This window comes from Microtus oregoni, unplaced genomic scaffold, assembly GCF_018167655.1.
Source record: "Microtus oregoni isolate MIOR12 unplaced genomic scaffold, Mior012 000049F_ref0000343, whole genome shotgun sequence".
NCBI classification, from domain to species: Eukaryota; Metazoa; Chordata; class Mammalia; order Rodentia; family Cricetidae; genus Microtus; species Microtus oregoni.
In genome coordinates this window covers 2,666,947-2,679,355 of record NW_024543223.1, presented here as the reverse complement: position 1 = coordinate 2,679,355, position 12,409 = coordinate 2,666,947, and the positions used below count along the sequence as shown (strand labels likewise).

Genomic DNA, 12,409 nt, shown 5'->3' with positions numbered 1-12,409 from the left:
CAAAAAAACAAAACCTTTGGACAATTACTGAACAGCAGAACTCACAGAATTCTCCGCAGCAAAGGCAACTCAACCACGCCCTTGGCATTTGTACAGCACATACTATGGCAGCAGCCATGAAAAGGAGCCCCCGAGGACCACTTGTGTGCCTCAGTCCTGCTGCTGCTGTTTGACAAAGGGTGTTACTGCCTCACATTGATGAGCTCCAGCAGGCCTCTCTGCCTTGAAAGATACCATTGGTCTGTCCGCTTTATTTCACTATAGAATGCATATCATACCCTATGGATAATTATTTTGCCTATCAAGTATCAATTAATAAAGAAAAATGCAAACCTGGATGTGGTGCTGCACGCCTTTAATCCCAGCACTGTGGAGGCAGAGGCAGGCAGATCTATCGCTGTGAGTTCGTGGAGTAGGAGGGTCTTTTGTCTATGTGTTACTTTAATTGGTTAAATAAAGAGACTGCCTTGGCCTTTTGATAGGACAGCAGCTTAGATAGGCGGAGTAAACAGAACAGAATTCTGGGAGGAAGAAGGCAGTGTGGCAGACGCCATGGCTCTCTTCTCTGAGATGGACGTTGGTTAGACTCATGTCAGTAAGCCACAGTCAAGTGGTGATACACATTAATGGAGATGGGTTAAACAAATATGTAAGAGTTAGCCAATAAGTGCTGGAGAGGTGGCTCAGCGGTTAAGAGCATTGCCTGCTCTTTCAAAGGTCCTGAGTTCAATTCCCAGCAACCACATGGTGGCTCACAACCATCTGTAATGAGGTCTGGTGCCCTCTTCTGGCTTTCAGCTGTACACACAGAAAGAATATTGTATACATAATAAATAAATTTAAAAAAAAAAAAGAGTTAGCCAATAAGAGGTTAAAACTAATGGGCCAGGCAGTAATTTAATTAATACAGTTTGGTGTGGTTATTTTGGGTATAAACTAGCCGCGTGGCGGGGAAGCAGCCCGCCGCTCCTATTACTAAAGAGTGCCACTCTGCAGACCAGTCTGGTCTACATTGTTAGTTCCAGGACAGCCAGGGTTACATAGTGAGACCCTGACTCAAACAAACAAACAAACAAAAGAAAAAAACTCAAAGCCAGGTACAGTGATGTATCTTACACTCCCAGGAAGCTGAGGGAGGAGTGCTAGCAGGTCTAGGCATGCCTGGGCTATATATCAAGTTCTATGTCAGCTGAGCTAAACAACAGACTCTGCCTAAAAAAAGAAAATAAACATGAAGGGCTGAAAAGATGGCTCAGAGGTAAGAGCACTGACTGCTCTTCCAGAAGACCCAGGTTCAACTCCCAGTACCCATATGGTGACTCACAACTATCTAACTCCAGCTTCAGGGGAATCCAACATCCTTTTTTGGCCTCTCTGGCCATCAGGCATACATGCAAGCAAACACTCAAATAGATAATAAAGATAAATAAATGTTTTTAGAAATAATAAAACAATTTAAAAAGAAAAAATGGACAGAATATATAAATTAGCAATTAAATTGAAAATTATAAATACATTCTTTTATATAAACTAAGACAAGCTTTTTGGGAGGGGGGTTGGTTTTTTTGTTTGTTTTTTCGAGACGTGTTTTTTCTGTAGCTTCGGCGCCTGTCCTGGAACTATCTCTTGTAGACCAGGCTGGCCTTGAACTCACAGAGATCCACCTGTCTCTGTCACCCAAGTGTTGGGATTAAAGGCAGGCACCACCACCGCCCAGCAAGACAAGCTTTAAAAAGTGAGGACTTAAATGCAGCCTACATACCAATAATGTTTAAATGACCTATATCTGACCACTTAACAATATAGCACTACACTTAACAACCTCATTTCCATCATCACCTAACCTTTGAGGATAGGTGTTAATCACTATAAAAAGAAATTTCCAAAACAAAAAAACAAAAAAAAGTCCAAAACAAAAACTTACTTTGGGGTCTACAACATTCACATAGACATCTTGGTAAGGTCTTAGCCGGAATACTTGAGTCACAGTCTGGTCCACACTGATAGTTTCTAAAACAGAAAAAAAAAAATTGGTTCAGTTAACACATTTTGATCATTTGCTTTGGCCTCTGCCTTCCAGGACATGAAATTTTAAACAGTTCTCTACAGGTGATACAAGCCCAAGCAGTAACACTTGATTTAAAGTAATGAAAAGCACCCGGTGTCAGGTCCCTTTGTAATTCCAGCATTTGGAGGCCGAGGCAGGAGGACTGAAAAGCCTGACTGGGCTACTTCAGCAGTTCTTGCATCAAAAAAGAGCTGGAGCTGGAGAGGTGGCTCAGTGGTTAAGAGAAGATGTTGCTCTTGCAGTGGACCTGAGCTGGGTCCACTCCCAGCACCTACATGGTGGCTCACAACCATCTGTAACCCCAGTTTCAGGGGATCCAGCAGCAATGAGCATGATACACATATATGCATACAGGTAGAACATCCATACACAAAGTAAGATAAATCAATCAAAAAATTAGAAGAGAAAGGTGTAACTTGGTGGTTGCAAACATGCTCAGCACACGAGTCCCTGAGTTTGCTGGTGGAGGGAAGAAGGAAGAAAATGAGAGAAAAAGGAGTGGAGAAATGAGAAGAGACAGGAGAGAAAGAGACGAACATTTAAGATCTTGCATGTGGGGGACTAGAGAGGTGGCTGTCAATAAACTGCTTGCTCCATGAGCAGGAGAACCTGGATCCTGATCTTAAGCATGCATGTAAGATCCGAGCATGGCGGCACACACCTGAACTTTAGCAATGGGTTCAGAAACAAGTGGATCCCTGGACTTGTGGCCAGTTAGCCTAGCCAAAACAGAGCACTTTGGGCTCATCAAAAGACTGTCTTGCCAACATGGTGGTGTATGGCTGCAATCCCAGCACTTAGGAGGCAAAGGCAGATAGATCTCTGTGAATTCAAAGCCAGTCTCTTCTACATAGTGTGTTCCATGTTAGCAAATGTCACAAGGTGAGACCCTGTCTCAAAAATAAACCAAACAAAAAGACCATTGCAAAAAAATTGAGATGGTGATAGAAGACACCTGACATCCACCTCTAGCCTTTATATATTCAGGCATGAGTAGTACATGTGCATGTACACACACACATGAGAAAAATTTTAGTACTTAGGACACTGAGACATGAGAATTGTCCTGAACTGGAAACCAGCCTGGATTACACAGTGAGTTTAAGGTCAGGCAGGGCACAGGAAAAAATGAGAAGTAGTAAGTGCCTTTGATTCCAGCACTCTGGAGGTAGAGGGCAGAGGATCAGAAATTCAAAGTCATCCTCACTACACAGCAAGTTCAGCCTGGACCATGAGACCTTTATCACCAAAAAACAAAAACATTTAAAAATGAAAAGTATTTTTTTAAAAAAAAATCTGAGCCAGGCCGCCTGACGCCGCCGAGGTCGCACGCGTGAGGCCGGTCCGCAGCAGCCGACATGCGCTACGTCGCCTCTTACTTGCTTGCCCTCCTTGGGGGCAACTCCTCTCCTAGCGCCAAAGACATTAAGAAGATACTAGACAGCGTGGGCATCGAGGCGGACGATGACCGGCTCAACAAGGTCATCAGTGAGCTGAATGGAAAAAACATTGAGGATGTCATTGCCCAGGGTGTTGGGAAACTTGCCAGTGTGCCTGCTGGTGGAGCTGTGGCTGTTTCTGCTGCCCCTGGCTCTGCAGCTCCTGCTGCTGGTTCTGCCCCAGCTGCAGCAGAGGAGAAGAAAGAAGAGAAGAAGGAGGAGTCCGAAGAGTCGGATGATGACATGGGATTTGGCTTGTTTGATTAAATCTGTGCTCCCCTGCAAATAAAACCTTTTTATGTATCTTGAGTGGCCTTTAAAAAAAAAAAAAATCTGAGCCAGGTATGATGGTACATGTCTTTAATCCCAGCACTTGGGAGGCAGACAAGTAGACCTCAGCCTGGTCTACATAATGAAATCAAATCAACCAGGGCTTCTGTCTCAAAAAAAAAAAACAACAACAAACAAACAAAAAGGATCTGGCGGCTGGGCTGGGAATGTAACTCAGCAGCACGGAAATTGTTTAGTACACACCAGGCCCTGGGTGGAGGTGGGAGGAGCAACCTAAGAAAAGTTCAAATCCCAGTGGCAGAAGTAAGCTACTCCATAGATTCTCAAAACAATACAAGCAATTGCCACTGCTGTTGGTTGTTCCCCAAAACGAGACAATAATAAATTGACCTTATTTCTGAAGGCACTGCCGGCCTGGGGCAATGAACAGAAACAAACCCAGCTGGAACGGAGCTGAAAGCTTTCTCCTGGCTGACTAGCCATCATGGTGGTGGAAGGATCACCAACTGTCTTACTCAGCTACGGAATCTATATGCAACAACACAAACCAGCCAGGCAGGATGAGTCCAATGGAGCAATAGTAAAAGTCTGTTATAGAGTCAATCTGACACAATACAGTAGGAGGGAATTCATTTCTGATACTGTAAACCTTGGCAAAAATCTGTGGTTGCAGTTTTACTAAATGAATACAATGTGCCTTTCAAAACTGGCTTCTTCCAAGTAATAACTGGGCCTAATACTGCTTAGCTTCTAAGATCTGAAGAAACTGAGAACATCTGCAGATGTTCAGCCATAGACTGTACCATCAGCCACAGACACAGATTGCTTTCTAAATTACTATATTTTTATTTTATTCTATTTATTATTATTTTGATTTTGGAGACAGAGTCTCACTATGTAGTCCTAAACTACCTTAGAACCTTACTCTGCAGCACAGGCTGGTCTTAACTCACAGGATCTACATGCCTCCATTGGAATTAAAAGCATACAGTACTGAAACTGGCTGAATAACTATGTGTACGCCCATAGATTCGCGTTTCTACTAGCTTTGACCAGAGAAGCTTCTTTCTGCATTGGCCAGCAATGACTGCAGAGATTCATAACTGGCCAGTACTGAGAATAAATGATTGCTGCATGCCCAGCCACAGGCTCAGGGAAGATGCAACACAGAAGAAGGAGCCAGAGAAGTGGGAAAAACAGTGTGGGATGCTAACTTCTGGATATGACATGACAATTTCACTGTATAACTCACAGTTGCTATGATTACCTACACAAGATCGGACCTGTCAACACCCTGTCATGAAAGGAGGAGAGGTTCATGAGGCCTCAGCCATCTCTGCAGATTTAAACAGTCAATGGTTGAAGAGGGAAGAAAACACATTTTTCCCAGTGGAGTAGCCATGGATAAGGTGCCTATGCTCCTGTACAGAAATCCTCCCCATGCTCATGTAAACAACCCTAATAAAATTCACTGGGTCACACACAAAGTCCTGAAAGCAGGGGAGATACACTGGAAGAGGACAAGATTATCAGATGTGAGAGACAAGAGAGGATACTAAGGAATATATAATAGAAATACGCACATGTGTGTGTATGCATACGCGCACACACATATAAAATGTCATATGACCCGTTATTTGGGCTGGCAAAGTGATTTGGTGTCACTTGCCACCAAGCCTGACAACCTGAGTTCAATCCTTGGGACCCACATGGTGAAATGAGAGAAGTGACTCCCTGAAGTTGTCCACACATTCATCCTGCCCAATGTGTGTGTTCACACGCATACTTACATAAGTAAATGTAGGAAGAACTTTTTCTTTAAGACAGGGTCTCACATACAGAAACCCACAACTGGTCAAAATGCAGAGAACAAGAGGCTGGGTGGTGCCCAGTCACAACTGATACATCTACATCACAATTCCTGCACCTAAGGCTCTGGGATCACTGTGGAAGAGTGATCAGAAAGATTTAAGAGCCAGGAGAACAGGAAGTTAGCTGTTAGACTGTGTGTCCTAGAAACGTCAGAAAGGCTCCCCATATGAAGCTTCATCAACATGGATGCAAACAAGACCTGAACAATGATACACCAAGGAATATGCTAATATGGAAGGGGGAAGTTTGAGGGACCTCAACCATAGGCCATAAACAGCAGGCCATTGTGGAATGCTAAGAGCAAGAGAACTGGTCTTCCACAGGGAAGAGCCCTCCATTTGCTTATCCAATACCAAATGCTCATTCCTGAGATCATGTTCATACAGGTAACATTCTATGGACTAAGCAGGTTGAATTGAAGAATTTAGGAATGTGTATGTATGTATATAACAACAATAAAGACTCAGGAAGAAGAAAACTGCATGCTCTTTCTCAAGCAGAATCTAGCCAATAAGATATGTATATATGTAAACAAATGTACACGTCGCTACAGTAAACCAGGAAGAGAATAAGAAAGGTTGAATATCAGGGGTGAGAAAGGACTGGATGCAGGTGACAAACAATTACAAAACAGAATAGGAAGTTACTTGGTTTTCTAAGTTTAATTTGGCCACAGACCTTTTTGTTTTGTTTTAGTGATGGCGAAGTACATAAAATATATTTAGTAATAAACGTGAAAAATTTAATGTGACATTTTCCAGTTTCTGTCCCAAATTCCTATTTTAACAGTAAAGTTCATTGAGTACAGATTTTGGATCTGGTTAATTCTGGTGTATGATCATTTTTATTTATTTGCAAGTGGTTTTTGTTTGTTTGTTTGGTTGGTTGGTTGGTTTGGTTTTATTGAGACAGGGTTTCTCTGTGTAACAGTCTCGTTGTCCTGGAAAAAACTTTGTACACCATGATGGTCTTGAACTAACAGAGATCCATCTGCCTCTCTGCCTCCGGAGTACTGGGAGTAAAGGCCTTTGAAACCACACATGGCTTTTCTTTCTTTCTTTTTGAAACAGAGATTCAAGGCCAGCACCATCACATCTGTTTTATACAGTTCCAGAGATGGATGGAAGCCAGGGCTCAGTGTATACTGGGCAGGCTGACTAACTGAGCTACATCTCTTGGCCCCTCCCCTTTCTTGAGGTCCCTAGAGTGCAGGCACAGTAAGCAAACTGTTTTAGGAGGAAACATTTAGAGAAAAGAGCCTATTTATCACCTCATGCCTATGTACAAGTAGGACAAGTAGGTACACATATGATTAAAGTCAGATGCATCATACAAGAAGACAGGAGCAGTTACACAACCTAAGCCTAACACTCAAGACAGAAAGCTACCCTTTCTTGACAGACTCTTCCCTTGGACCCACAAAAGCAAACCCTGGTTAGTAACCAGGTACTTGCAGTCCCATGCTTGCTCAGGCTTTTGCAACTGACTTATCTACTCTCTACCTTCACTTTCTCTTTGAATAAAATCCCTTGCTACTTTTTGATTTGCATGCAACTCTCTTATTCTTTGAAAAACGACAGGAAGAATCTAGAAACACAAAGACCAGAGAACACTGGCAATACACTCATCCCAGAAAATAATTAAATATTACTTAGAAAATTCACCATCAATTTTTTTAAGAGCTAAATATAAAACTTCCCATGTTCAAATTACCTTTTCCTCTGGCTCTAAATGTAGTTTCTTCAATGCCTGCAACATGCTAACAAATGAGATTCTTTGGCAATTTTCATCTGACTCGGTGTCTGGATGAGATTAAAGCTTAGTCAGCTGTAAAGGTAAAGGAAGACAGCAAACGTACCAACTCTTGCTCCTGGGGTAGTGTCTGAATATGCAGTCACTGACCCCCACAAGCTTCATTTGTCTTCTTTTTTGCTAGAGGAAACTCAATCTGCTAGGCACTTATTCCCTGAGATTTCCAAGAGAAGTTTCAAAGGTTTTGCAGGCAGTAACTATGAAAGTCTCAGAGAGAGGTAATATTTACCTTTCTGTAAATCTTCCTTAAGAGACTTGACTTGCAAAAGCAGAGGACTGGAAAAGAAAGCAACAAAGATGAGCGAGACTACAGGAGGTAAGCTTGCCCTACCTGCAACCAAAATGTGAACTAATAATGTAGTATATATTGTAACTTGGCCGGGCGGTAGTGGCCCACACCTTTAATCCCAGCACTTGGGAAGCAAAGGCAGGTGGATCTCTGTGAGTTCGAGGCCAGGCTGGTCTACAAGAGCTACTTCCAAGACAGGCACCAAAGCTACAGAGAAACCTTGTCCCAAAAAAACAAAAAACAAACAACCAAAATACATTGTAACTTGTGCCACAACCAGAGAAAACTTCCTTAGAAACAAAGATACTAGTACACTTGACCTGAAAGGAAATGAAGGAAGGCAACAAAAGACTTTCCAGAGTTGTTATAGCAACGCTATAAACAAAAATGGGCCACTTTAAAAAAAAAAAAAACTGTTGTTGAGACTGAACACGTGGCTTAAAAGCACCAGTTGCTCTTCCAGAAGATTCAAGTTTGGTTTCCAGCTACCACTTCAAGTGGCTCCCAACTGTCTCTAACTACAGAGCCAGGGGCTCTTCATCTGGGGGCACTTGTACTCATATGCACAGACTACAATTAATTCTTTTTAAAAATTGCTTTTCTTCTTTCTTTCTTACTTGTTTTTGTTTTTTGAGACTGGGTTTCTCTGTGTAGCTTTGGAGCTTGTGCTGGAACTCACTCTGTAGACCAGGCTCATAGAGATCTGCCTACCTCTGCCTCCCAAGTGCTGGGATTAAAGGTATGTACCGCCACCACTACTCAGCTAGAATTTTATTTTTTCGAGACAGTTTCTCTCTGTAGCCGTGGCTATCCTGGAACTCACTCTGTAGACCAGGCTAGCCATGATCTCAAGAGATTCACCTGGTTCTATCTCCCAGCTGCTGGAATTAAAGCGGGTACCACCACACATAACCATAATTTAAAAAAAAAAAATCTTTAAATATATATGGCCGGGCAGTGGTGGCGCACGCCTTTAATCCCAGCACTCGGGAGGCAGAGGCAGGCGGATTTCTGTGAGTTCGAGACCAGCCTGGTCTACAAGAGCTAGTTCCAGGACAGGCTCCAAAACCACAGAGAAACCCTGTCTCGAAAAACCAAAAAAATAAATAAATAAATAAATATATATGTATTTTAAATTTTCTATGTATATGAGTGTTTTACCCTGCACATAGGTCTGTGCACCACATGCATGCCTGGTGCCCTAGAAGGCCAGAAGAAGGTATCAGATGCCCTGGGACTACAATTACAGATGGTTGTGGCATGCCACATGCTAGAAATCAAACTCAGGTCCTCTAGAAGAGCAGTCAGTGCTCTTAACCACTGAGCCACTTCTTCAGCCTAGACATGAGCTTTTTTTTTGTTCATTTGTTTTCAAGGCAGGGTTTCTCTGTGTGACAGCCCTTCCTCTCTCCGACTCTCTTTGAACTCACAGAGATCCACCTGCCTCCGCTTCTGAGTTCTGGAATTAAAAGTGTACGCCACCACACCAGGCACATGAGCATTTTTTGTTTTGTTCTGAGATAGGATCTTACAATGTAGCCCTGACCAGACTGAAATAGTATTTGAAAACAACAGGGTACCTAGTTCCCTTAATCCTTGAATTGCTCACCTGTATTCATCATTGGGGTGAGCAATCTCCACAATGTCTCCAAGCTTGATGTGAGGAAACACTTTAGGGTTCACGACTAACTCATCATCTGAAAGACAATTCAGTGACTTTAAAAGCAAATGGGCTTAGTAGTTGACCACAGGCTTAGCACGTATGAGGTGTAGGGGTGAATCTCTACCACATACCTCTAAAAAAACAAAAGCATCAGAGAAAAAACACAGAGCATCCCCATCATGTTGTGTTACTACTAGATCTCACGTTTGAACTCTGGCACGATTTTTACTTTTTGGACTGACATAAGTGTCTTAGGATAGCATCAAACTCATCCTATAAGGTAGTTTTGAATCCTTTCACCTTCCTGTCTCTGTGGTCCCACACTGCCAGGACCACAGGGCAGGCTATACTACGCTCAATGTTTATTTTTATTTTTGTTGTTATATTGAGGTTCCATTTGGATTTTTGTTTTCTGGGTTGTTGGACCTTTTTTTTTTTGGGGGGGGGGGGTTAAGTGTGTGTGTGTAGGCCAGAGGACAACTTACAAATGTTGGTTCATTCCCTTCACCATTTGGGGCCCAGGGATTGAACTCAGGTCAGGTTTGGCAGCAAGTGCCCTTACCCACTGAGCCGTCTCACCAGCCCCCATTTGTCCTGTTTGTTTTCCTATTTTATAAGGTCCTAACTTAACCTAGGGGCTTATGCATAGGTAACCAAGTGTTCTGCCTTTTCTCTGAGCGTCCATTTTAAATCTAGTTTTAGAACAAATAAAGGATTTGCATAGGGCTGAGGACGTCACTCAAGAGATAAAGTGCTTATCTATCATGCTTGAGAGCCTGGTTTCCATCCTCAGTTCAGAAGAAAAAAATAAGTGAAAAAGTTTTTTGCAAAGGTATCTAGGGCCATGACAGTAAAGGGCTGCAGTGGACAGAGCTCAGAGGCCTGTCTCCAAGCACATGCTCCTTCTACTATCTTACTGGACAGAGCTCAGAGGCCTGTCTCCAAGCACATGCTCCTTCTACTATCTTACTGGACAGAGCTCAGAGGCCTGTCTCCAAGCACATGCTCCTTCTACTATCTTACTGGACAGAGCTCAGAGGCCTGTCTCCAAGCACATGTTTCTTACTGTTTCTATGGAAAAAGCAGCCCACGGTTCGGAGAATTACACCTCTGGCATATCACTTTACTCTCTAAAATACTTGTGAATCTGTCATACACATGATGGAAACAGCCTAGGTCCCACTTATATTTATGTAATATGCAATGAATTCCCTTAAAAACACTGTCTTAAACCCTCACAATAAATCTTTTGGAGCTCTTGTTAGAGCAAGGAAAAACCTGGGAGACAAACTGGCTTATCTAAAGGTAGACAGCCAGTAAAAGCTCATTACTGGTAATGAGTTCCTTCTGTCTAAATTAGGCTCACCACCTCTTATATGTTATAAAACTCGAGCCATATAGTCTAGACTTCAAGTGTTAGTTCACATGGGGGTTCAAAACAACCTTTAAACTATAGGGGTTGGGGTAAGGGCATAGATTAAATGCTTAGCATGAGACCTTGGCTACAATCCCAATCCTCAGTACAAATAAATAAATAAACCCACCCGCCCCAAAATAAGGGTAGACTACAAGTGTACTTGATAAAATACTTGATAAAATTCAGCCTAGTAAAGGACTGATTTATGTAGAATGTTCCATTGTTAATTTTAAGTCCAATCTCTGTGAAGTCCCCATGACAAACTCCCATTGTCTAAGCTCCCTGAGTACACGGTTTGTTTGGCGTTTTTGTTTTTGTTTGGTTTTTCGAGACAGGGTTTCTCTGTAGCTTTGGAGCCTGTCCTAGAACTAGCTCTTGTAAACCAGGCTGGCCTCGAACTCACAGAGATCCACCTGCCTCTGCCTCTTGAGTGCTGGGATTAAAGGTTTGTGCCACCACTGCCCGGAAAGTACACGTTTTTTATTTCTTTCATTTCTTTTCTCCTTCTTCTTTCTCTCCATCTTTACTTACTGCTTTTTCTTCTTCTTTTTTTTTCTTTGTTTGCATTTTTGTTTGTTTTCAGACAGAGTCTAGAGCTGTTTTCGGACATGGTGAACTGGCCTAGAGCTCACATGTAAACCAGGGTGGCCGCAAACTCACACACAGATCTGCCTGCCTTTGCCTCCTGTGTGCTGGGATTTAAAGCACACACCACCACATCTAGATCCTTTCTGTTTCCGCTGGAACAGTTTCATTCTGCAGCAGCTTGGCCTCAAACTTTAAGCAATCCTCCTGTCTCAACCTTGGAAAGTTCGGTGTCGAAGTCATAAGTCACTACAGCTAGCTAATCATTTCATAAAGTTAAGAACTCCTTTGGGACAAGAGATTTTGCCATATTCACAATCTTTATATTTGATAGGTATACTGGTTAGAATTTTATTTGTATCCCTAGGTATATCACCAAGCTACATCTGTCTTGTATACACACACCCAAAATAAAAATAAACCACAGACCTATATACCTACACAGTACAGTATATATATATATAATGTATACATATATTATATATATACCATATACACTGTATTCTTGTTATTTCCTCTGCTGAAGGAATCTCTGTTGTTTATTCAATAGCCATCTATTCTTCACAAATGTTTAGGCCAGTTTCAGAAATAGTGTGTGGGGGCTGGAGAGATGGCTCAGAGGTTAAGAGCATTGCCTGCGCTTCCAAAGGTCCTGAGTTCAATTCCCAGCAACCACATGGTGGCTCACAACCATCTGTGATGGGGTCTGGTACTCTCTTCTGGCCTGCAGACACACAGACAGAACATTGTATACATAATAAATAAATAAATAAATAAATAAATAAAAGAAATAGTGTGTGGTAACCCCATATGAGATTGATATGACTAAATATGAAGATAATTTGACAACTAAAGGTTTTTAAACATGTAAGTACTGAATTAACTCCAAATTAACACATAATGAACCAAGGTATGTAGCAGAACTTCCACATGTCATCACCGGCCAGCTAGTCCAGCCTAACCAGCAAGCTCC

General features: G+C 42.2%; 2 protein-coding genes across 16 annotated transcripts in view; one reads left to right on the top strand and one right to left on the bottom strand.

Moving 5' to 3' along the window:
• The window catches only part of LOC121436441 (GATOR complex protein DEPDC5), a 125,428-nt gene that overhangs the window by 110,543 nt on the left and 2,476 nt on the right, over positions 1 to 12,409 (bottom strand). For all 15 annotated transcript variants that reach the window (XM_041636337.1, XM_041636336.1, XM_041636351.1 and 12 more), the window contains exons 3-5: positions 9,381 to 9,468; positions 7,712 to 7,758; positions 1,925 to 2,010 (exon numbers count right to left, since the gene is read on the bottom strand). In XM_041636337.1, coding sequence (XP_041492271.1) covers positions 1,925 to 2,010; positions 7,712 to 7,758; positions 9,381 to 9,468 — 221 coding nt within the window. The remainder of the gene's footprint in view (positions 1 to 1,924; positions 2,011 to 7,711; positions 7,759 to 9,380; positions 9,469 to 12,409) is intronic.
• LOC121436443 (60S acidic ribosomal protein P2-like) lies at positions 3,427 to 3,816 on the top strand. The gene has a single exon (XM_041636352.1). It carries the CDS (start codon positions 3,427 to 3,429, stop codon positions 3,772 to 3,774), a length of 348 nt encoding a protein of 115 aa, XP_041492286.1. The 3' UTR covers positions 3,775 to 3,816.